A 26432-nucleotide genomic window follows, 5' to 3' on the forward strand; every position below is an offset into this window, starting at 1 on the left:
GAAGGAAGGAAGGAAGGAAGGAAGGAAGGAAGGAAGGAAGGAAGGAAAGAAAGAAAGAAAGAAAGAAAGAAAGAAAGAAAGAAAGAAAGAAAGAAAGAAAGAAAGAAAGAAAGAAAGAAAGAAAGAAAGAAAGAAAGAAAGAAAGAAAGAAAGAGAAAGAAAGAAAAAGAAAGAAAGAAAGAAAGAAAGAAAGAGGAACATTTCAAATTAACAACAGGATATTTTTTCACCTCTAGGGACCAAGAGGACCAGATGGTCTCTTAGGGGAACAAGGTATACAAGGTGCCAAGGTAATCATTGATTTTTCTCATTTCATATACAGTTAAATTTTATTAAGCCCGTATGTCCTGCTGGTCTAAAAAACAACATATTTCCTTACAAAAATATGATTCTAAATTTTCTCTTTGTCTACGTATGAAACACATAAAAGTTTTTACTACACACACAGAGATGTTTACTTTTCAATATTGAACTGTATACTTACTATCTTTTTGTATGTGAATATATGCTAGCATATATAAGACGATAATTCACATTCTTACTAACTCACCTGGCTTTGATGCTTTGTTAGGGTGAAAAAGGAGATCAAGGAAAACGAGGGCCTCATGGTCTTATTGTAAGTAATAAAACATTTCACATTAAAGATGAACATTTTAAGTATTTTTTGTTTTTCTTAGTATGATTAATCTTTTTGGAGGGGACTACTTGACTCAAGCATTTTCTTTCTCGTGTAGGGAAAGACTGGAAACCCTGGAGAAAGAGGAGTTCAAGGGAAACCAGTAAGTAATAAAAAAAAAAAAATCAGGCTATGAACAATTTTTATCTGCTATTTTTTGAGGAGAAGCGCTGCTCAAACAATGTTTGGGGGGTTTTTTGACACATAAAAATTACATATATTTGCAGTATCCAATGTGATATCTTGATATATGTATAAATTATGAACTGATTACCCTTAACTGCTTTATTCTCTGATACAACTATTGTTTAGTATTCAGTACGTTGGACTAAAAGAATGTAAGTTCTTTTTCTCCTTTAATCATTGGGTCATTGTTTTATTTGAGCAAGTTGCTTACCCATTCTGGGCCTGGGCTGTACCTATCCGTAACTGGTGGTTATAAACTGATACTTCTACTTCACTCTATGATAAGTAGAGTGAAGATAAATTAGTTTTACTGTAAAACCCATTTCAAAATAAAATGGCATGACATATAAATATAATGAAACATTAATAAAGCTAACATAATAAGTAACTTTTTTCGGGCCTCTTGCCTAGTTTTCTTTTAAATAAACTTGAATTCCTTTTAGCCCTTTGGAGTATAGAGCTGTGTGTGTCATCATGCCTTCCCATGGCACTTCTTAGGAGTTGTTAATATTTTATAATACTAGTCATTTTCCTACCGTCAAAAATCTTACCAGAATTATACACTTTTTTCCTGAAAGACAACAAGTTCTGTGGTTATCATCACTAAGTAAGAGGAAAAAGAAGTTAAATAAAGATTTACCCACACATGCATACTTACACATAGACACATAAGATAGTACGTGTATATGAGCACATAAGCTTAGGTATATGAATATTTTTACTTTCATTGAGAATTTTAATTTTTAATGACATTTTGATTTGTTATATACACATATATATAATATAAAGTTATAAAAATAGATAATATAAATAGATTGCAGCTCGGGAGACAGAAAAGGATAGAATAAAAATATTTTAGCTGCTATAGTATTAATAATTGTTTACATAGTAAATGTCACTGCATTTGCTTGTTCCTTTTTGAAATCTGCTGCCCCCTGCCCGCTGTTTCCCACAATAACATTGTATTTAACAGTGATCCAACCTAAAATACCAGAGACCTCAGACAGAAAATAAATGACTATGTCTGGGAGAGAACTTGTGTGTGGCATTGTATTATTGATTAACGTTATCCTCAAAGAATGTTACTTGAGTTTTAATATTCATCATCTGAGTTTCTATTATATTGATATAAATGGTGTTTGTATAGATTGACTACTTTGCTATACTTTATACAGTGCCAATATATTGCAGTGAGTGGAAAAGTTTGGAGCTCAAGTTCATTCCTCTCATTTAAAAAGAAATGAGGCCCAGATAAATAAAATTACTTATTCATTTTGTATTCATTGATGTACTGAAAATGAAGGTAAAATTATAGGTCATTCATTTTTGACCTTCCCTAGAATTTTACCTTCATTTTTAGCCCATCAAGGAATGCTTATATAAATGTAATATTTCATGTTTGACTTTCTCAATTAAATAAAAGATACTAGAATCATTTTGTAACCTTACCCTGATTTGAAACCTTACCCTGGCAAACGTGTCGCATAGTCTCCTGGAAGAATTAAGTTACCTTAGTGCATGACAAGGTTGGACATTAAATATGAATTTATAGTAGTTATTCAGGTTTACTTGGCTCTATACCTACATTGTCTCCTTCTCCTTGATTGAATTGAGATCTTGGAGAAGCTGGGAACAATCAATTGAAAAAAGCCAAACAAGCCCCAAAGATTCATTTGATCCTTCAGCACAGTCTTAGTGTCTCTAGTCATTTATGCACTATCAACAAACAGGCAGTGCTGTATATTAGAAAACTAAATTCGAGGTCAGATTGACCTTTGGTCTAGTGTATGCTCCTAGAAACCATATAACCGTGTTTAAATTGGTTAGGGCTAGGCGTGATGGCTCATGCCTGTAATCACAGCACTTTCGGAGGCAGAGGAAGAAGGGTCTCTTGAGCCCGGGAGTTCAAGACCAGCTAGAGCAATGTAGTGAGACCCCAATCTCTAAAAATACATATTCTTTATTTTTAAAATGAATTTTTAAAAATGGCTAGGATAAGAGCTCTAAGGCCCTCTCCATCTCTAAGTTTGCATAATTTTAAGCCAGGAATTAAATGAAAACTGGCAACACATAGTGCTCTGGTAATCCAGATAACTAGTAAAAGTGTATTTGTCTGTGGACCAACACTGTTTCCTATACAATACTTGCCTCCCATACATCTGACTCAAAAGAAAATCAGGAAGAAAGACCACAATCCACTGTGTTAATAAGGTGTTAAGGCCTCATCACTATTTTAGGTTCTCTAAATAATATAAAAACTATCATAACTCATACATTACTGAGTACTTTTTTAAATCTAAATATTCTATCAGTTTGTGAGATAGGGGTATAAAAATTCTCCCAACTATAATTTTTATGTTTCTCTATTTCTACCTTTAATTCTTTCCAATTTTGCTTTATGTATTTTTAAATTCTATTGTAAGGTTATTCACATTTGTAATTATTATATCTTCCTCATCAGCTGATCCCTTTTTTTTGTTAAAAATTATTCTTCATCTCTGGTAATGCTTTTTACTCCTGGTAATACTATTTGTTGTGAAGTATACCTCATCTGATATTAATACTAATATAAAGTTTCTCCAGGTTTCTTATGCTTGCTGCTTACATGGCATATCTTGTTCCTTAATTTACTTTCAACCTATCTGTGTCTTGATATTTAAAGTGAATATCTTATCTTATAGTTAGACCTTGCGTTTTATTCATTCTGACAATTTCTGCCTTTTAATTTGAGCATTTGTTCAATTTCAATTTAATGTAATTATTGATACTTAATTGATATGGTTAATTTGGGTCTCCCATTTAATGATCTGTTTTTCTTTGTTTCCTTTTTCTTGTTATTGTTCAATGTCTTCTGTCTGCATTGAATACTTTTGAGAATTCTATTTTATCTGTCTGTTGGATTTTTAGCTCTATTTCTTCTCATTATAATTTTCCATGGTTATTCTAGGTCAAGGGTCAGCAAACTTCTTCTGTGAAGTGCCACAAAATAAGTGTTTTATGTAAATACTTAACACAAGTGTAAGAAACTTGCCAACAATATAGGTCCATTTACTAATACTTTTTTATGCTATAATTATAGCATAATTATAATTATATTTATATAATTATATAATTATTAATTAATTAATTATTAATAAAAATTTATATATAGTTATAATTATAGCATAAAAAGTTTTATGTATTATATCTACATATATTTTAAACTACACATTTGCAAAGTTATAATTTTTGCCTTAATATAAATAAAATGTTTTCATAATGTAAATGAAATTACATACTTTAGAGATGTTTAATGGGGAAATAATGTTTATCATTTACCCACATATTTGCATTTTCTGATGCTGTTCATTCCTTTCTGAAGATTTGTGTTTCCAAATGGTGTCATTTCCCTGTAACCTATAGAACATCCTTTATATTTCTTGTAGTAAAGTCTGCTAGTACATATTTCTCTTAGTTTTTGTTTATGAAATGTCTTTATTTCTCCTTTACTTTTGAAGTACAGTTTCACCGGATATCAGATTTTAGGTCGACAGAGTCTTTTGGGGAATTTTTTTGTTTTTATTCAGCTCTGTAAGAATAACTTACCATTTTCTTTTGGCCGTCGGTATTTCTGATAAGTAGTCCACAGTTATATGTATATATCATTATTCCCTTGCATATAATGTATCATTATATTTTATTGGAATCAATCATATTGGAAGTCATATATTGGCTTTGCCACTTACTAGCAGTCTTGACTTTGTACAAATTACTTAACTTCTCTGGGCTTCAGTTTCCCCATCTTTGATATAGGAAATCTTTTTATAGTTATACCAAATGTATAACAAATGTTATTTATTATGTTCCTGGCACAGGCTCTAATAAATAACAACCAAAATAACCATTGTTATCCTTATGGTCATCATTATCACAGTTACTGGATTGAAGTAATGGAGAAGGGAGTTCTAAAAAACCTTAAAGATAATTTTTATTTTATTCCAGCTTGTGCTTTTCCGCTTTTTCCCCAATAAAAACAGAGTTCACTTAAATTATTTCATGGCTTTGCAAAAGAGCTTTTATGCAGTATCAACAGCATTAAAAGTACATGATAAGCTTGATATTATGTCTATACATACTTTACAAAGAAAATTGGGCAGATATTATTTAAAGTTCTGAAGTTTTCTGTATATTTCAGTTGGTCTACTAGGCACAGAGAGATTCCTTATAATGATCCTATCTCTTAATTAAGGAGCCTGGAGTAAGTAGGCACCATATCATTTACATGACTGAAACAGAGCCTCAACTAGATGGGAGTCCGTAATTTTACATAGTTCCCTTTACCTAGCCAGAAAAACTGAACATAGCGTTAAAGATTCTAACTTAGAAGACGTGTGTTGCTAAGAACTTTGAATATCTTTACTTCTAATTTAATGTCGTATTTTTATACCTTTTAATTTTTTAAGGTAAAATGGTACTTGTGATTAGCTGTATAGTTATCAACTTTCCCAAGGTCAGTAATGTAGAAGATGCAACTTATGGCTGGGCACAGTGGCTCACGCCTGTAATCCCAGCACTTTGGGAGGCCAAGGCGGGCAGATCACGAGGTCAGGAGATCGAAATCATCCTAGCTAACACGGTGAAACCCCATCTCTACTAAAAATACAAAATAAAAAAATTAGCCAGGCGTGGTGGCGGGCGCCTGTAGTCCCAGCTACTCGGGAGGCTGAGGCAGGAGAATGGCGTGAGCCTGGGATGGGGAACTTGCAGTGAGCCGAGATCATGCCACTGCACTCCAGCATGGACAATAGAGTGAGGCTCCATCTCAAAAAAATCAATCAATAAATAAAATAAAGCAAAAAAAGAAGATGCAACTTACAAATGGGTCAACATGTTACGTATTGTCAGTGGTCATCAGTGCCTCGCACACAGTAAATGCTCAATAAATCTTTGAGTCAGAGAAGACTCAGAATTTGGTTTAGTGTTCTATCTACTTCATATCTGAAACACTCTTTTATGGTACTACAAAGAGTGTAAAGATGGGGGAAAAAGGAAGTTACAGGTTCAGTATGGTTATTTCCAGTTATCTAGGTTCCAAGTCTCCTGTGCCTTGCCAGGATTTAAAGACATAAGTCATACTTATTAACACATTGCAAGGACATTATTATTTTTTGAAAAAGGAAACTTTATATGGATATTAAAACTGTAAAGAAATTCAGATTTAAAATAATTTTGGATAATTATTTGTCACAGTATAGGAGTGAGGATTAAATAAAAATGGGAGTAGATACAAAGAACTCCTACAACTCAAGACTAAAAAAACAACCTGATGGAAAAATGAGCAAAGGACTTGAACAGGCATTTCTCCAGAGAAGGTATACAAATGGCCAGTAAGCACATGAAAAGATGCGTAACATCACTCGTCATTAGGGAAATAAAAATCAAACCACCATGGGATACTATTTCACAAACATTATAATGCTGTCATAAAAAAAAAAAAAAAGAAAATATGTGTGGCCAAGGATGTGGAGGAATTGGAACCCTTGTTCATTACTGGTACAAATATAAAATAGGGGGACTGCTGTGGAAAACAGTTTGGTGGTTTGTCAAGAAGTTAAACAGAGAATTAGCCATATGATCTATCAGTTCCACTTCTAGGTAGAGACCCAAATAATTGAAAAAAGGGACTCATACAGATACTTGTATACCCATATTCAGAGCCACATTATTCACAATAGCCAAAAGTTGAAAGTAATTCATGTTCTTTGGTAGACTAATAGATAAACCAAATGTGGGATATGCATACAGTGGACCCAACCTTAAAAAGCAGAACGTTTTCACGCATGCTACAACAGGGATGAATCTTGAAGACATTATGCTGGGTAAAATAAGCCAGTCACAGAAAGGCAGATATTGTATGATCTCACTGATATGAGGTACTTAGGATATTCGAATTCATAGAGACAGAAAATAGAATGGTGGTTGCCAGGGAATAGAAAAAAGGGGTGATGGGGAGTTAGTATTTAATGGGTACAGAGTTTCAGTTTGGGAAGACGAAAAAGTTCTGGTGACGGTTACACAGCAGTGTGAATGTACACAATGCCACATAACTACATTTAAAAATGGTTAAAATAGTAAATTTACCACAAAAGCAAAAAAAAAAAAAAAAATAGTAGACAGAAAAGTTGGGTGGAAGAATCCATGGGAAAGCTAAGGTAAGGAAACTGTCTAAAACATCTTCACACAACACTTTTCCTACAAGTATTGCCTTTATTTGTCCAGGGTTTACAGGGATTGCCTGGAAGTACAGGTGACAGAGGACTTCCAGGAGAGCCAGTAAGTTTACGTTTATACTTTTCTAATTGTGTTTTTCTCATAATGTACATTTATGTTTCCATTATTGCTCTGCTGTGCTGTGACTGGTATGTTTTAGAAAGCAGCATTTATCATAGATACCACAGACAAATCACATAGAATAAAAAATAATAGTTTATAGTGCCTTTCTGGTTTCATATAGTCAAATATGGTGCTGTTTTTCTGGAGCTGTTAAATCTGAGCATATTTCCGTTTTCAACAAAGAAAACTCTATATTATTGAATCTCAGAAATTCTATTTCTGAATGGCTTGCTGTTCTTATAATATTACATTGCCACACACGCACAATCACATTTATGAGGCAATTTCTATAATTAGAAGACCATATAGAGAGAAGCCAAACATTTTGATGGGCCAAAATGTGCAAACATGACAGAAATGCAGTTACATCAACAGTACAAAACCTTACATCAATACAAAAACTTATGAAATCGTTATGAAACGGTTTCAGAGTTTCCATGGAAGGTAAGTTGTGAAAAGGAAAGACCTGTCACACCTACTTTCTTACAATTTATTCTTTTTTGCCAATGAAGTCATTCTTCTGGTTAATGGTGTCAGATGTAATGTGCTATAATGTGCTTCTAAGATGTACAATACAATATAGTCTTTCAAACAACTGCATTGATTTTATCATCAGTTGACACAAAGATTTACAAGTGGCTTTTGTATAATTCATTTAGTTAGTAGCAAATGGAAAATTCTAACAGTCAAAGAGCTATTCTTATCATAACTTTTTCCTCATTTATATATTTAACCTATGATATAAGCTCTCAAAACAGTAAGTAAAGATTTGACAGTATATATAGTTCTTTCCAAATAAAGAATTTTAGATATATTGTTGATTTTTTAAGCTAAATCCTTCTTGGTTTTCTCCCTGTTATGTATATCTTAACCTGTCATTTCAATTCTGATGTTTATCTGACCTAAAATAATGCAACTCTCTTTAACATTATTTACTTAAGTGTATCCCCCCAAAAGTCTGTAACCTGCTTGAAATCAGAGACCATTTATTTTATCTTTGTAATCCCCTTTCCTGGTATAATGTCTGGTATATATAAGTAAGTGCCAGATGGGGTGAGAAAGGAGGCAGGTGGCAAAACACACAAAGCTTTATGAGGGCTATTGCCAACATTTTTAATTTTTATCCTTAGAACAAAGGATGTTATTAAAGGTCTGGGACTAGCTTTATTATCAGATTATTTAGTTTATTATCTGATATCTATTTTGTAAATATCAGTCAAATCACAAAATGGAAGGAGCCAAGAATGGCTGGCTGTTGCAATAATACAGATAAAAATCGGCAGCACCTTTTTTATGAGCAGAGAAATGAAGTGGACAGAATGATTCAAAAGGGGATAAAATCAATAGGTAATAAAGACTCTGTATGTGAAGTATAATTCTTAAATTTCTGGCTTATTGTATTAAAGAGTTGATGATAATCACTGAAACAGAAAAAAAACACAGAAAAGTAGGTTTGAGAATGGAAGATTATAAATTCAGTTTAACTGTTGAATTTGAGGTGTCTTTGAGAAACATGAAGTTGGCAGTTGGATTCAGAGTAGAGGAATGCACTGAAGTTTAAAAATATTGGATTCATTGCCTATAGAAAGAGTATAGAAGTGAGAAAAGAAAAAGATCTAAGGCTGAGGCTTAAAGAGCTACAACATTTACAAAACGCTGGCAGAAAAGGTTGAAACTGCACAAGAAACTGAAAGAGTATTACTAGAGGAAAATCAGATATGTAAGTTAGGAGTTTCAGCTATAACCATAACCCATCTTAACATCTTCATAATAATAGATTCCCTTAGACGTATGTAGGCATAAAGTAGGATAGGTAAACCACAGCCCTCAGTCCAGTTATGCTTCTGTATATCAAATTTTATTAAAATACAGCCACGACGATTCCCTTATATATATATGGCTGCTTTCATACTATGACAGCAAAGTTTAAAAGTTTTGACAGAGACCACATGACCCACAAGCCTAAAGTACTTACTGTCTTGCCCTTGAAAAAAAAAAAATTTGCTGACCCCGATGGAGATTTTAATCACATATGTACAGAAAGAAAATGTCTAATCAACACAAACCTTGTAACAAATAATGTCCCTTGGTTTATGCAGTGTACAACCTGCACAATCGCCCTCAATAAGAGGAGAATGGTGACATTTGTTCATTTTCTCTTTTATCATTTTGTTCATTTATTCTTCCGTTTCAGAAGACAAGTTGAAAAAAAACTCCTGACCTAAATAAATATAGTTAATATCTCTTAATTACTGAAAACTGCCTTTAAAGAGGGAACAAGGGGAATGCTATACTCTAAAATTTAAACTCTTCATAAGCTTGCTTTATAATATCCCTTGTAAATTTTAAAATATTATTTTCTAGCTACTTTTTCTTAGATACCAGAAGTCATTTTCACTTATCTCAAAAAATAGTTAATAGAATTCTCAAGTTAACTAAAAGTGTATAATAAAACTTCATTCAGTTCCTCATTAGAGTGGCAACAGTCTTGGAAACAAAAGGTAAGAGTACCCTATATCAGCATCTCAGTCAGACAAAGAGAGCAGCCAAAATAAAGCAGCAGATGAATTTCACTTACAAATATAATTGTAAAAATCTGAACAAAGAATTAAGTAAAATTTAACCATGTATATAAAGAATTATCCACCTCAGTGAAGTAAAAGGAAGAATTACAATCAAGGAAAAGTTAGTTGTTATTAAGAAATATATTAATATATCACAGATATAATGAAAAATACAAAAACAAGTAATCTAAAATTTAGCAACCTTTTATTTTTATTTTTATTTTTTTTCTTTTTAGACTGTCTCGCTGTCACCCAGGCTAGAGTGCAATGGCGCAATCTTGGCTCACTGCAACCTCTGCCTCCCAGGTTCCGTTGATTCTGTTGCCTCAGCCTTCTGAGTAGCTGGGACTATAGGTGCATGCCACCAAGCCCCACTAATTTTTTGTATTTTTAGTAGAGATGGGGTTTCACTGTGTTAGCCAGGATAGTATTGATCTCCTGACCTCGTGACCACCCACCTCTGTCTCCCAAAGTGTTGGCATTACAGGTGTGAGCCACTGCATCCGGCCAGCCATTTTTGATTCTTTAAAAATCATTGCATGGGGGCCAAGCACAGTGACTCATGCCTGTAATCCCAGCATTTGGGAGGTCGAGGTGGATGGATCACTTGAGGTCAGGAGTTCAAGACCAGCCTGGCCAATATAGTGAAACCCCACCTCTACTAAAAATACAAAAGATTAGCCAGACGTGGTGGTACACACCTGTAGTCCCAGCTACTTGAGAGGCTGAGGCAGAATTGCTTTAACCCAGGAGGCAAAGGCTGCAGTGAGCCAAGATCACACCACTGCACTCCAACCTGGGTGACAGAGTGTGACTCTATCTCAAAAAAAAAAAAAAAAAATTATTGTGTGTGGAGCACAATTTGGCTTCTAGCTGAATCCAGTCTCCCCCGCTAAAAAGATTGAAAAATCATAGTGTGAAAGTTGTCAGAATCAAAATGGAGTCACTGATATTAAGAAAATAAAAGAAAAATCTGACAAATAGAGGTGAAGGCCGTAAATACAGAGTTCTCATTCTTAGATGCCTGATAATACAAACTATCACAACAAATTGCAAAAATCACAACCTTGCCCAAAGAACATTTGCATCCATATACAAAAAATACTTCTGAAAAGACATCTGCCCAGCAACGGCCTGTCCAGCCTTGGACTGGTGTCACCATTGTTGTTGATATTTATAGCCAAGGATAATCATTTCAAAACAATTATATAATCCTCATTGTTCCTTTACAAACTATTCCCTTTCTTTATCTCCCTGAATATGTACATAGCTTACTACGGCATGCATATTCCCACTACAATGCTCTATTCCAAAATAAATACCTTATTTCTTTTAGAGAGCCTCTTTCTCTTTGTTATTTAGGTTGACAATAGTAAAGTGTTTTCTGGGTTGGGCACAGTGGCTCACACCTGTAAACCCACCACTTTGGGAGGCCAAAGCAAGTGGATCACTTGAGGTCAGGAGTTCGAGACCAGCCTGGCCAACATGATAAAACCCCGTTTCTACTTAAAAAAAAAAAAAAATCAGCCAGGCGTGGTGGTGGGTGCCAGTAATCCCAGCTACTCAGGAAGCTGAGGTAGGAGAATTACTTGAACCTGCGAGGCGGAGGGTGCAGTGAGCCTAGATCGTGCTGCTGCACTCCAGCCTGGGTGACAGAACAAGACTCTGCCTCTAAATTAACTAATTAATTAATTAATGTGTTTTCTGGTCTGAAATGTAAGGAATTTGGAAGTCATCACTCCCAACTTCAAAACAAGAAAAAAGATGGACACACTGAAAGTCAACAACTCTTCTTAGATCTGTCAGAGAATTAAGGTCACAAGACAAACTACTGCCCCCAAAATGGAGAGACAGACAGGCAAATACATAGCCCACATCTGGATAGTAGGGACACTTTAAACTATAATTAGCAAATTACTGGAGACTCAGTGTAGACCAGCTTGAGTGTTAAAAAACTCAGAGAGGGCCCAGTCTTTGGGAGGCCCCTACGTTTTCCTGAGTTTTACGTCCTTCCAGAGCCCTAACAGGTTCTCACTTTCAAACAGAGAATTCTCTCCTGCTTCCAGCAGAGGGAGAGGGATAGTAACCATTTTGAAACACACCTAGCTACAACAACCAGTAAACACAGCCTAACCCACAGCCAGATAATATAAAATATCACATTAAAGGCCTATTCACCTTGGTTTTATTTACATTTATATCATGTCTGGCTTTCAAAAAAACTTATAAGACAAGATAAAAGGCAGAAACAGTCTACAGAGACAAATAAGCAGAAACAGACTCAGGGATAGCAGACATTTTGGAATTATGAAACTGGGAATTTCAAAGTAAAAGAGAAATAAAGTATTTCTCAAACAAAAATTTAAGGAATTTGTCACTAGCAGACCAGCAAGTAATGTTAAAAGAAGTTCTTCAGAGAGAAGAAAAGTGACATAGGTAAGAAACTCATCTAGGAAAGAAGAGTGTTAGAGAAGGAATAAATGAAGGTAAAATAAAATATTTTTATAATTCTTAATTGATCTAACAGACAATTTGTACAAAATAATAATAGCAACAGTATTTGGTATTATATCTCATGGATAAGTCAAATGTTATAAGGAACAAGAGGGAGGAATTGTTATAAAGTACTGGCACTACTCATGAAGTGGTATACTGTTACATGAAAATGGACTAGATCAATGGCCATAGCACCCTGAATGTTCTTAATCTCATCTGATCTTGGATGCTAAACGGGGTCAGGACTGGTTAGTACTGGGATTGGAGATGGCCTAGGAATACCAGGTGCTGTAGGGTCTTTTTAAAAATAAAGAAAATGGACTTAGGTTAATTGCAAATATGTATTGCAAACTCTAGGGTATCCACTTTAAAAAGTTTTAAAAGTAGTATAATTTGTATGCTAACCCAGGAAAGAAAATGAAATCATATAAAATGCTTAATTAAAATGAGAGACCAGAGTGGGCACGGTGGCTCATGCCTTTAATCCTAGCACTTTAGGATGCCAAGGCAGGTAGATTGCTTGTGGTCAGGAGTTTGAGACAAACCTGGACAACATGGTAAAACCCCGTCTCTACCAAAACAATGCAAAAATTAGCTGGACATGGTGGGACGCACCTGTAGTCTCAGCTACTCAGGAGGCTGAAGTGGGAGAATCACTTGAACCCGGGAGGCAGAGTTTGCAGTGTGCCAAGATCATGCCACTACACTCCAGCCTGGGTGACAGAGTGAGACTCCATCTCAAAAATGAAATAAACATAAAAATAAAATTAAAATGAGAAGCCAAAAACATAAAAAAGAAGAAGACCAAAGAAGAAGAAGCAATAAAGAATAAAGACAACAAATGAAAACTAACCACTATGGTATATACTAGCTCCATGATATCATAGTCACTTAAATGTCAATGGTCTAAGTATACCACTTAAGAGATTGCCAAAGTGAATATGAAAGCAAGACCCAATTGTATGTTGTCTTCAGGAAATCCGTTTGAAATATGAAGGAAAGTATACCATGCTAACGTTCATCAAAGGAAAGCTGGAAATGTTTATATGTCAGGGAAAGCAGTCTTCAGAACAAGGAAAATTATCAGGGTAAAGAGAGACACAGCACAATGATAGCAGGATCATTTCTCCAAGATGGCATAACAATATTTAATTCACCTGACAACGGAGCATCAAAATACATGAAGCAAATGCTGAGATAATTTTCAAGGAAAAATAGATGAGTCTATTATTATAGTTGGAGACAATAACACCCCTCTATCAGTAATTGAGAGACCTAGTAGGCAGAAAATTAGTCAACAGAGAGTACCGTAAGTCAGCTAGGTCTAATTTACATTTATAAAATATGTTATCCAACAACAGTAGAATACACAGTCTTCACAAACTGACATGGAACATTCACCAAGAGAGACCAAATTCTGGGCCATAAAACACCTTAACAAATTTAAAAGACCAGACATCATACAACGTTTGCTCTCAGACTACAGTAACAAAATGACTGGAGATTTCCAAAATATTTGGAGATTAAATAATACACTTTTAATAACTTATTGGTCAAAAAAGGAGTTTCAGGAATAATTTCAAAGTATTTTGAACTAAATGAAAATATAGTTTGTCAAAATTCTTGAGATGCAGTGCCTAGAGGGAAATTTATAGCACTGAATCAAAATATGAGGAAAGAAGAAATATTTAAGATTAGCAATCTAAGCTTTCATCCTAGGAAACTATAAAAGAAAAGCAAATTAAATACAAACTAAGCAGAAGAAAATAAGTAATGAAAATCAGCAGAAATCAGTGAAATTGAAAACAGGAAAACAATAGAGAACATCAATGCAACCAAAATTAATCAACCTCAGGCCAGGCTAACCAAGGGGAAAAAAAGAGAAAATACAAATTACTAATATCAGAAGTGAAAGAGAGGCCATCCCTACTGATATCATTAGCATTAAAATGATAATAAATGGATATTATGAGCAATTCTATTTTCACAATTTTTTTTTTCTTTTTTGAGACCGAGTCTCACTCTGTCACCCAGGCTAGTGGTGTGATCTCAGCTCACTGCAACCTCCGCCTCCCGGGTTCAAGTGATTCTCCTGCCTCAGCCTCCTGAGTAGCTGGGATTACAGGTGCGTGCCACCATGCCTGGCTAACTTTTTTTTAATATTTTTAGTAGAAATGGGGTTTCACCAGGTTGGTCAGGCTGATCTCAAACTTCTGACCTTGTGATTGGCCTGCCTCGGCCTCCCAATATTTCCACAAATTTGATAACTTAAATGAAATAGACCAATTCCTTAAAAGACATATTTACCAAAACTCATATAAACAGAAAAGGATAACCTGAATAGGTTTGATTTGACTTGATTTGATTTGATTTGATTTCAATCAATATCTTCATCAACTTGTATTGATGAAGAAATAGAATCAATCACTAATAACCCTCTAAAACAGAAAGCACTGGTCTCAGGTTATCTCATTGGTGAATTCAACTAAACATTTAAAGAACAAATGATACCAGTTATGTACAAGCTGTTCCAGAAAATAGAAACAACAGAATATTTCCTAATTATGTGAGGCTACTACGTGAGGCCATTACATGAGCATTACCCTAATAACAAAACCAGACAAACACATCACAAGAAAAGAAAACTATAGACCAATATCATTCATGAACATAGATGTAAAATCCTCAACAAAATATTAGCAAATTGAATCAAACAATGTATAAACAGAATTATGCATCATAACCAAGTGTAATTTTTTCCAGGTATACAAGGCTGGTTTAACAGTAGAATGTCAGTTAATGTAATCCACCACCTCAACAGGCTAAATAAGAAAATATGATATGAAAAGATGCAGAAAAATCTTTTGACAAAATCCAACAACCATTCATGATAAAAATAAACTCTCAAATTTGAAATAAAGGGGCACTTCCTCAGCTTTTTGAAAAACATATTTTTAAAAAAAATCTTATAGCCAACATTATACTTACTGGTGAGAAAACTAGATACTTTTAAGAGCAAGGGAATAAGGAAAACATGTTCCTTCTTTGTTAAATTTTAACTCCTATTCAGCATTGTCCTGGAAGTCCTAGTTAGTGCCATAAGAAAAGAAAATATAAAGCATACAAATTGGGAAAGAAGAAATAAAACTGTCTTCCTTAGTAGATGGCATGGCTGTCTGTGTAAAAAATCTTCAAGAACTTATTTTTTAAACTCCCTAAACTAGTAAGCAGTTATAATGAGATTGTAGCATAACAGGGTATAAGTTAATACACAAAAATCAATTGCTTTTCTATATTACCAGCAATGAGTAATTGGAATTTAAAATGAAAAACACAATATCATTTACATTAGCACCAAAAAAGAGAGAAAGAAATAGGTATAAATCTAACAAAATATATGTAAGATCTGTATGAGGAAAACTTTGATCAAAGAAATTAAATGGAAGGATATTTCATGGTCATAGGTAGAAAGACTCAATATTGTTAAGATATTAGTTCTTCACAAATTGATCTGTCAGTTCAATGCAGTTCTAATCAAAATCCAAGCAAGTTACATTGTAGATATTAACAGATTCTAAAGTTTCTATGGAAAGGCAAAAGACCCAGAATAGCCAATACAATATTGAAAAATAAAGTTGGAGAACTGACACTAACTTCAAGATTTACTGTAAAACTACAGTAATCAAGACAGTGTAATATTGGCAAAAGAATAGACAAGTACAATTGACCCTTGAACAACATGGGTTTGAACTGCAAAGGTCCTCTTATTTGTGGATTTTCTTCCACCTCTGCTACCCCTGAGACAGCAAGAACAACCCCCCCTCTTCTTCCACCTCCTCAGCCTACTCAGCATGGAGACAATGAGGATGAAGATCTTGATGATGCTCTACTTCCACTTAAGAATACAGTATTCTTTATTCTAGCTTACTTTAAAACTACAGTATATAATATACATATAAAATATGTGTATATGTGTATATGTATAATACATATATAAAATATCTGTTAAACACCTGCTTCTGTTATTAGCAAGGCATCCAGTCAACAGTAGGCTATAAGCGGTTACATTTTTGAGGAGTTGAAAGTTGTACTCAGATTTTTAACTGTGCAGGAGGTTGGCACTGTAACCCTTATGTTGGTTTAAATTTCAACTGTAGTTCATTGGAACAGAATGGTGAGCCCAGAAATAGAACACAGATATACTCTTTGTTCTACACAATATACACAGTATATAGTCACAAATAAAGTCAAGTGATCTGTGACAAAGGAGCAAAGACAATACAATGGATAGTCTTTTCAACAAATTATGCTGGAACAAATAGATACCCACATGCAAAACATGAATCTAGATGCAGATCTTATACCACACACACACACACACACACACACCCTCAAAATGAATCATAGACTTACATGTAAAAAACAAAACCATAAAACTCCTAAAATATAAACATAGAAGAAAATCGATGTGACCTGAGGTTTGTTGATGAGTTTTTATCTGCATCCCCAAAAGCGCAGCCCATGAAAGAAAAAATTGATAAGTTGGACTTCATTAACATCTTTTTAAATCTACCTTGAAAAAACACTGTAAGAGAATGAAGAGACAGTCCACAGACTGGGAGAAAATATTTTCAAAATATATATCTGATAAAAGACTTGTATCTAAAATATAAAAAAAATTTAAAAGTCAACAATTTTCTTTAAAAACCAGTTAAAATGTTGGCAAAAGATCTGAACAGACACCACACCAAAGAAGATATAGAAATAATATAGAAGCATGTAAAAATATGCTCAACATCATATGTCATTAGAGAATTGCAAATTAAAACAATAATGACATACCTCTATACACCTGTTAGAATGGCTAAAATCTAAAATTTTGATGATGCCAAAGGTTGGCAAGGATGTGGAACAACAGGAGCTCTCATTCATTGCTAGTGGGAATGCAAAATGGTCCAGCCACTTTGGAAGACAGTTTTTTTACAAAGGTAGGCATATTCTTACTATATAATCCGGTGATCACGCTCCTTAGTGGTTACCCAAATGAATTGAAAACTTATGTCCACACAAAAACCTGTACAAGAATGTTTATAGCAGCTTTATTTATAGGTGCAAAAAATTTGAAGCAACCAGTATGAATCAATATGTCTGCTATAATTGGACCATGTTTCCCCAAAATTCATATGTTGAAATCCCAATCCCCAAGGTAATGGTATTATAGGGCAGGATCTTTGGGCTGTTGTGCCCTCATTATTGGAATTAGTGCCTTTATAAAAGAGGCATGCAAGAGCTAGCTTGCCCCTTCTAACATGTGAGGACACTACTAGAGGGCACCATCCTTATGAAGCAGAAAGTGGGCCTTCACCAGACACTGAATCTGCCAGCCCCTTTATCTTGGACTTTCCAGCCTCCAGAACTGTGGGAAATAAATTTCTGTGGTTTATAAGCTATTAATGTATACTATTTTGTTATAAAATCCTGAGTTAACTAAAACAATGTCCAATGAATAAATGGATAAAACAAACTGTAGTATACCTATACAATGGAATATTATTCAGCATTAAAAATAAATGAGCTATCAAGCCACAGAAATTTACAAAGGAAACTTAAATGCATACTACTAAGTTAAAGAAGTCAGTATGAAAAGGTTACATGCTGTATGATTCCAACTATATGACATTCTTGAGGGGTAAAACTACACAGTCAGTAAAAAAAGATCATATATTTACATCTTTAAGATGCAAATTTCTTTGTCACATATTTGCTAGGAATCTTAAGTAGATGAATGACTATCACATACATTAAATAAGATACCTTGTCAAAATGCTTAGCACAATATATGATACTTATGAGGTGCTTAATATTGAATGAATGAGTGAATTAGAGAATAAAAGAATGAATGCCACTCTTTTCTTTGTAATACAAGCATAGCTTAGTACATTTATTTTAAAAACACACGTGAGGCTGGGCGCGGTGGCTCACGCCTGTAATCCCAGCACTTTGGGAGGCTGAGGCAGGTGGATCACCTGAAGTCAGGAGTTCGTGACCAGCCTGACCAACATAGTGAAACCCTATCTCTACTACAAATGTGAAAATTAGCCGAACGTGGTGACGGTTGCCTGTAATCCCAGCTACTTGGGAGGCTGAAGCAGGAGAATTGCTTGACCCTGGGAGGCGGAGGTTGCAGTGAGTGGAGACTGCGTCACTGCACTCCAGCTGGGCGACAAGAGTGAAACTCAGTCTGAAAAAAAAAAGAAACAAAAACACACGCACACCCACACACACACACGAATCAACTAAAGATATAATTTTGTCTATACAGAGTAAAGTAATATGTTGATAAATGTATTATGTATTTACATAATTATGTATTATGTAAATATGTATTCTATTATAAAACCCATATCCAGATGCATACATTTACTGACCCAGAGTAAACTTTTATTCTCATATCTTACATTTTATTTTAATGTAGGGCCTGCGAGGACTGCAAGGTGATGTTGGACCTCCTGGAGAAATGGGCATTGAGGTAAATTTTTTGTGGCTCATTCTTGTTCATAAATATTCTACTTTTTGTAAGACTCTAAGGTAAAATAAATAATTAGATATATATTATGAGGAATACTTCCATAGGATTGTTTCATATTTAGAAAAAAGCCTAAAATTCCATTAAAAGCAGAGATGATTATTATATGTCTAATTTTATACATATGAAGTTCTCCTCTAACAATTACCTCATTGAGATGACAGAAAAAAAAGTAGATAGAGCTTTCCCTTCACTGATTTAAAGTTGACTTGAAAACCTTTCATTCTAATATATTATATGCCCTGTATAGGAGAATACTGAGACATTACCTAATTTATGATATATTTTGGAATTATAAGCCAAATTTGTAATAAATATCCAATTATTTTATTTCCATTGTTTGTAACTTTAGTACTAAATAAATCAAACCAATTCTTTCCTCCTTTGGCTGCTGTGAAACTGCTCTCTCTTGATTTGCCACTTCACCTTCTCATTAGCCTTTCTGAGTCTTGACATGAAGTTGCCCTTTTACTTCCTTGGCTTAGTGATCATATTATTACAGTGACTTTAATTGCCAATTTTACTCTGATAGATCTCAACTTGGTAGCTGTATTTTATACCTCTCTCCTCAGATTCAATTATTGATTTCCTGTTATCTTTTTAAACATCCGCCTAGATATCCCACAGACATCTACAATTCAAAATATCTAAACCAAATCTATTACTTTCCCACTGTTCTTCCTCTGTTTAATTCCCATCTCAATGAAAGATATCCCTTATACCCAATAACCCAAAACAGAGAGTCATCCTAGACTCCTTCTTCTCCCTAATCCTCTCTAATCAGTGACCATTTCCTTTTGAATAGACCTCCTCCTGCCCATTCTTCTTAAATCTACCCTTTCCTGTTTATCCCTATTGCCAGTGCACAATCTCCTACACTCTCATGCCATGTCTCCTCCAACTCCTCCTATAATTCCATCATCTACTTGTTGCCAGTTTATCTTTCTTTTTTTTTTTTTTTTTTTGAGATGAAGTCTCGCTCTGTCGCCCAGGCTGGAGTGCAGTGGTGCGATCTCAGCTCACTGCAAGCTCCGCCTCCCGGGTTAACGCCATTCTCCTGCCTCAGCCTCCAGAGTAGCTGGGACTACAGGTGCCCGCCACCTCGCCGGGCTAGTTTTTTTTTGTTGTTGTTGTTTTTGTTTGTTTGTTTGTTTGTTTGTTTTGGTAGAGATGGGGTTTCACCGTGTTAGCCAGGATGGTCTTGATCTCCTGACCTCATGATCTGCCCGTCTCGGCCTCCCAAAGTGCTGGGATTACAGGCTTGAGCCACCGCGCCCGGCCCAGTTTATCTTTCTTATATCATTCATTTCTTTTAAATGTTTCAAGAGTTCTCATGGCCTTTAGGATAAAATGCCAATTTCTTAACATGGTAAATAATGGTTTACATGACTTAATTTCTGCAGACCTGTTCACCTGTGTCCCCAATAAAACTCTTCTCCTCCCTAAAGGGAAGGGAGGGGCACACATAGCATGCTCACAAATAAAGTAAATGTCTCTTGGAGACAAAAATAGTTGTAACATCAGCAATAGTAGGAACTTTAGGCCTGGAAATAGCCAGAGGTTGCAAGAACTTGTATGTTCTCAAAGTAAAGAAAACTGAAAGCTTCCCAACAAAAATGGACCCACCATGAAAGAAGGCTGGAAAAGAAGCTGCGTGTGTGTGTGTGTGTGTGTCTGTGTGTCTTCTATAATGTGAATAAATTTATCTCTTATTTGCATGATATTTTTATGAAACCAACAAAGAAAAATGAATTTTTTAAGTAAGTAAATTCCTGAAGGCACTACAGAAAGGGAAAGGAAGAACAAATCCCTTTGGATAAAGTTTAAAGGATGACAGAGAGGATTAGAAGAAATGGATCTTGAAAGTCCTAATTTTAGATGAAGTTGTCTTTACATTTGAACTATTAAAGGGTGTCAGAAAGTATCTGTTCTTATGCTATGAAGTTGATAAAGGGACAGCAATTATGCCCTTTTGGACACAGGTATCTCACCCTTGAGTTCAGTGTTACCACCATCTTCTCATGAGATTGCTGTTGCCTTTGTAATGTGTCAAATTATTCTCTTGTAGGGACCTCCAGGCATTGAGGGAGAGTCTGGTCTGCAAGGTGAACCTGGTGCAAAGGTAACCTTCTAAAAAATAATGGAGAGTCTCTAAACTTTCATCACTGAATCCCCTACACTTGCTACCATTGAATCCCCTACATTTGCCAATTTGAAAGAAGGTGGAAGCCCCCAGAGAAAAATTTGGAACTCCTATTCCTTATGACAGCAGTCCCCAACCTATTTGTCTGGCACCAGGGACCAGTTTCATGGAAGAGAGTTTTTCCACAGATGGAAGTGGAGCAGGGGATGGTTTCAGGATGAAACTGTCCCACCTTAGATCATCAGGCATTAGATTCTCACAAAGATTGTGCAACCCAGATCCCTCAAATGCACAGTTCACAATAGAGTTCATGCTTCTGTGAGAATCTAATGCTGCCACTGATCTGACAGGAGGTGGAGCTCAGACAGTAATGCTGTGTCACCAGCTGTTCACCTCCTGTTGTGCCGCGCAGTTCCCAACAGGCCTTGGACAGGTGCCCTCCACGGCCCAGGCATTGGGGAACCGTGCCTTATGACATGCCTTCCGTAATTAGCCATGCAGTCTTAGTAGAAAAGAGTTTAGTCTTTCCCTTTGTTTCCTCAGGGAGATGTTGGACCTGCAGGAAGTGTTGGAGAAACTGGGGAACCAGGTTTACGGGTGAGTGCCCACTGGAAACTCTTTTAATACACTAACCCGCTTCTTTCAGAGACTCAAAACTTACTAGTCTAAACACTCAAAAAATAGGATAATAAACCTTTCTGATACATTATAGAAAATGTTTGGTTTTATTTCATAATTTCAAAAGCTGCATGCCAAATCTTATCCCTATTCTAATTTAGTAATATTTAGAGTCTTAACCTCATATGTCCTTTTCTCAAAATCAGGTATACTTTGTAGAACCCTTACCAAAAACGTGGAGTCACTGTGATTGTCACTAATGTCAGCATTAAGAAGAAATTCACAACTATCAGTGATCAACTCTCAGAATAGTTCATGACCTAACAAGACAGATAAAAGATTGAAATCTAATTTATAGATTTAATTTGCTCTAAAAAAACCAAACCTATGATCATGCAAAGTTAACAAGATGCAAGGGCATAATTGCAAATTGTTGCAGTTAGATAGCTTTGAGAAGTTATCCTAATATAGACAGCCTTTATTCTGAGCTGTGGTAAGGAGTTGTTTCCTAAGATAATAGTGCCCAATATAATTTTAAGAGACGTTTGTTCACTAAAAGGCAAAGTAGGGAGATATATTTTGTATCTGGCTTCTTCCTTTTTACTTTCCCTTTTTTGTGTGGAGTGGGGTGAATGGGAGGTGAGGATAATAGAAATGTCAGTGATAGAAAAGGTGGAGCAACTATAAAGATGCACTAATTAATTTACTTTTAAATAATTTCAGTATCAAGAAAGCCAGTCCTACTTTAATAGCTTTATAAAGTATGGCTCTACATTTCTGCAAGTTCCATATCTAAAAGACAACTAATTAATGTACCAGAGCCTTAATCTTTACCTCTCTACTGAAAGGGAGAAAATATGGAAACTCTAAAAATCTGGTAGAGTGGTCATAACTGAATCAAGTTATATTAGCCCATGTAAATTCAATATAGCAAAGCACTATAATTTTATGAGATGCAGTATTTACATTTCTTGAACTCAGAAACACAAGTCTAGCTGTATAAAATTCTAGAGCTACCAAATGGATTTATATTACTTTAATTATCTAAAGTTTACTAATATTCTGGGATCATCTTATATTTGAATTTATGACACTCTGAATCATGAAATCATCTTCAGAGCTATTCAAGGCAAATTAAATCATGCTCATTATACTGTCAAATCCTCTTTAGAAATAAAGTAATAGAAATAAGTGAACACAGATTTGTTATTTTCCATATATGCTGTGGGCTAAAAATAAAATAAGATAAATGATATAGCAAAAAAAATTCAATCATACTGTTTCTGCTACAAAATAGGGTGAACCAGGAGCTCCTGGAGAAGAAGGTCTCCAAGGAAAAGATGGGTTAAAGGTAAATTATAGTTTTAACGTTACATATAAAATAGATGCTTTGTAAAATCTTTAAAATATTAGACATCATTATTTTTGTGTGGCAAACAAAAACCTGCTTTTTGTTGGCATAATTATTTCACTATATTCCTTTACAAAAAATATTTTTATTGCATTACAGGGAGTTTCAGGAGGAAGGGGACTTCCTGGAGAGGATGGAGAAAAAGGAGACATGGGCTTACCAGGAATTACAGGGCCCTTGGGTAGATCAGGCCAAATGGGCCTTCCGGTAAGTACTGCTGGGTTCACTTTCAAATACTAAGTGAATTCACTGCCTGTATGTGTACACATGCACACACCTACACATGCTCTGACCTCCTTATATATCCAGTGGGTAATTGTATATGTGGAACTGTGGCTTGAGAGAAGGACAAGTCAGAACAGATTATCAGCCCTCCTAAGATCCAAAGAGGAAAGATGCTTTTCCCATAAGCCATGTAACTTCTGTCATAAAGCATTTATAAAGGAATGTTTTATGTTGTCTTGAACTTAGTTTGATTAAGTATTTTGGATCTATATTCCTATAACTAACATTATTGTTGTAGAGTAATATCCCAACTCCAGGATGAAACAAGAAATTCTTTGCAAGCATAATATGAGCTATCAGATCTGATCCTAAATTTTGTTATTACTTCAAGGGAAGTTCTAAATATCATATTGAACAAATTATCTCACCTCAAGACAAATGGAAGATGTGAACAAATAATAAGAATAATGGTCAGTCCTGCAATCCCAGCACTTTGGGAAGGCAAAGTGGTGGATCACCTGAGGTTAGGAGTTATAGACCAGCCTGGCCAACATGGTGAAACCCCTTCTCCACTAAAAATACAAAAATTAGATGGGCACCATGGTGCACACTTGTAATTCCAGCTACTCGGGAGGCTGAGGCAGGAGAATCGCTTGAACCTGGGAGGCTGAGGTTACAGTGAGCCAAGATCATGTCACTGCACTCCAGCCTGGGAGATGGAGTGAGACTCCATCTAAAAAAAAAAGAGAGAGAGAGAGAGCGAATAACATCCTTTTTGCTTAAATGCTTAATTTATATTTATTATAGTCTTCCAGATACAGCCTATCTGGTCATTCTATTGTTTCATTTTGCTGTTCCCTTTTTCTTGTCTCATATCTTTAAACATGGGCTCTCCTCAAAGTTATTGTCTTTACTTCTCTAAATATTCATGTCTTCGGAGGTATTCTCCTATCTTGGGAGTCATCCCTTTTGACCCTACCAGAAAATGGTTTCTCTTTCTTCTGTACTCTGGCAGTTTTATTCTGCCTTTTAAAGATTGCAACATTTAAGCATGTGGGTCTCTTCCCCAAGAGAACGCATAGCTCTTCAAAACCAGATGCTCTGTCTTTGCTCCTTCCCATAAACCACAGTGCTTCTGTGCTCCAGTATTTCCACATGGGAGCTCAGTAAAGACTGAGGAACTAATTATGAGTAAACTGATCATGCAGGCAGACTGGAAGACAAAGTAATGGTTTACAGAGTTTATAATTTTCAACTTTTTTTTCTGTCCTTCTCTTTTCCTCTGGTTTCTAACCTGCAGATCATTGAATGGGCCCTGCCACAATCAGTTCAATTAGGTTTGCAGGACTAAGAGGAAAGCTCTATCTGGAAGAAAACAACAAATATCATAAATGAAACACAAGCTAGCTGTCTTACTATTCATTTTTATCAATGACTATAATTCCTTTAGCAGCAATTAAAATAATACTATAACACATCTACCCCCAAATATTAGCATATTTCAAAATAACATTTGAAGAATGAAGATAAACCAGAAGTATCAGATATTTTTGAGCACTGGCAAATGGCAACTTTTTTCTCTTCAGTTTTACAATAGTAATAAAGTGCCCATTTCTTCTCTGTCCTGCTCTCAGTCCTGAAGAACTGTGATGGGTGTTCCACTACAGCAAATACAAAGTACTTAGGAATCCCAAAAAATTATTTTTTTATGAGATGGAGTCTCACTCTGTCACCCAGGTTGGAGTGCAATGGCACGATCTAGGCTCACTGCAACCTCCGCCTCCTGGGTGCAAGAGATTCTCTTACCTCTGCCTCCAGATTAGCTGGGACTACAGGCACGCACCACCATGCCTGGCTAATTTTTGTATTTTTAGTAGAGATGGGGTTTTACCATGTGGGTCAGGCTGGTCTCAAACTCCTGACCTCAACTGATCCACTAGCCTCGGCCTCCCAAAGTGCTGGGATTACAGGTGTGAGCCACCGCACCCAGCCCTCAAAATTATCTTAAACATTATTAGTCCAAACATTAAACAATATAATTTCACTTATATACTGTCATAGAATCCTCCCAATAACCTATAGATGTTATTATTCCCTATTTTACAACTGGGAAAAAAACTTAGAAAAAGCTAAGAGATTTGTACAAGGTAATATAGCAGATGGCACTGCTTTATTTATTTACTAAAGAATAAAGAAATCACTAAAGAAATTATTAATAAAGAATCTTTTCCTTTAAACAGAGTCTCACTCTGTCACCCAGAATTGCAGTGGCACGATTTTGGCTCACTGCAACCTCTCCCTCCCAGGTGCAAGCGATTCTCCTGCCTGAACCTCCCAAGTAGCTGGGAATACAGGTATCCACCACCATGCCCACCTAATTTTTGTATTTTTATAAGAAACGGAGTTTCACCATGTTGGCCAGGCTGGTCTCAAACTCCTGAACTCAAGTGATCCTCCCACTTTGGCCTCCCAAAGTGCTAGAATTACAGGCATGAGCCACTACACCCAGCCATTAAAGAACTTACTTTATTTCCTGGATTTGTGTCTCTAAGCCTTGCTTACCCATGGGTTAACCAGCTTTGGCCCCATATTTTTCCTTTCTAGAGTTCTTAATAATTTTCATATTTGTTAAAGGACTCATCCCTCTTCCATTAGGATCACGCCTGTACCCACAGAGAAGCCAAGTAACAAATGCCAAGAAAGTGTGATTATCTTCCTGATAATTCTTGTCAAATTTGTTTTTAGGTTGAAAAACCATCAACAGTTATTCATATTTTAGCATATATTTTTAAAAACTCAACTAGCATAGTTCTTTAGCAGAATCCTAAGTGTTTGTAGGGAAGGGAAAAACAGAATTAAGAAAAGGGAAGGTCTAAACATATACCATAGAATAACACAGCAAGGAATCCCAAAGAGGAATGATGCAGTATGACAGCTGGTGACGAGTAGAGCAGAGATGGAAAAGGTGCTCAAAACAAGTCATGGAAAAATGATAAACACAGATTTCATCTGATTCATAATTTTTCCCAGGAAAAATCATGCCTAGTACACATCTTTGGTGCCTTTTTATAGTAACACCACATGTGTGTTTTTTTATTCTTTTTGTTGTTCTCCTTGGAATTTTAAAAGGCTTTCAGCTTATAAACTCAATAAAA

At 35.4% G+C, this 26432-nt stretch overlaps 1 protein-coding gene across 1 annotated transcript in view; it reads left to right on the plus strand.

The window, feature by feature from the left end:
- Positions 1–26432, plus strand: part of COL24A1 (collagen type XXIV alpha 1 chain) — a 391289-nt gene that overhangs the window by 245065 nt on the left and 119792 nt on the right. The window contains exons 29-37 of the mRNA XM_023207327.3: positions 237–290; positions 572–616; positions 735–779; positions 7121–7174; positions 18770–18823; positions 20949–21002; positions 21567–21620; positions 22939–22992; positions 23152–23259. Coding sequence (XP_023063095.2) covers positions 237–290; positions 572–616; positions 735–779; positions 7121–7174; positions 18770–18823; positions 20949–21002; positions 21567–21620; positions 22939–22992; positions 23152–23259 — 522 coding nt within the window. The remainder of the gene's footprint in view (positions 1–236; positions 291–571; positions 617–734; positions 780–7120; positions 7175–18769; positions 18824–20948; positions 21003–21566; positions 21621–22938; positions 22993–23151; positions 23260–26432) is intronic.

This window comes from Piliocolobus tephrosceles, chromosome 1 (genome assembly GCF_002776525.5).
Source record: "Piliocolobus tephrosceles isolate RC106 chromosome 1, ASM277652v3, whole genome shotgun sequence".
Taxonomy (NCBI): Eukaryota; Metazoa; Chordata; class Mammalia; order Primates; family Cercopithecidae; genus Piliocolobus; species Piliocolobus tephrosceles.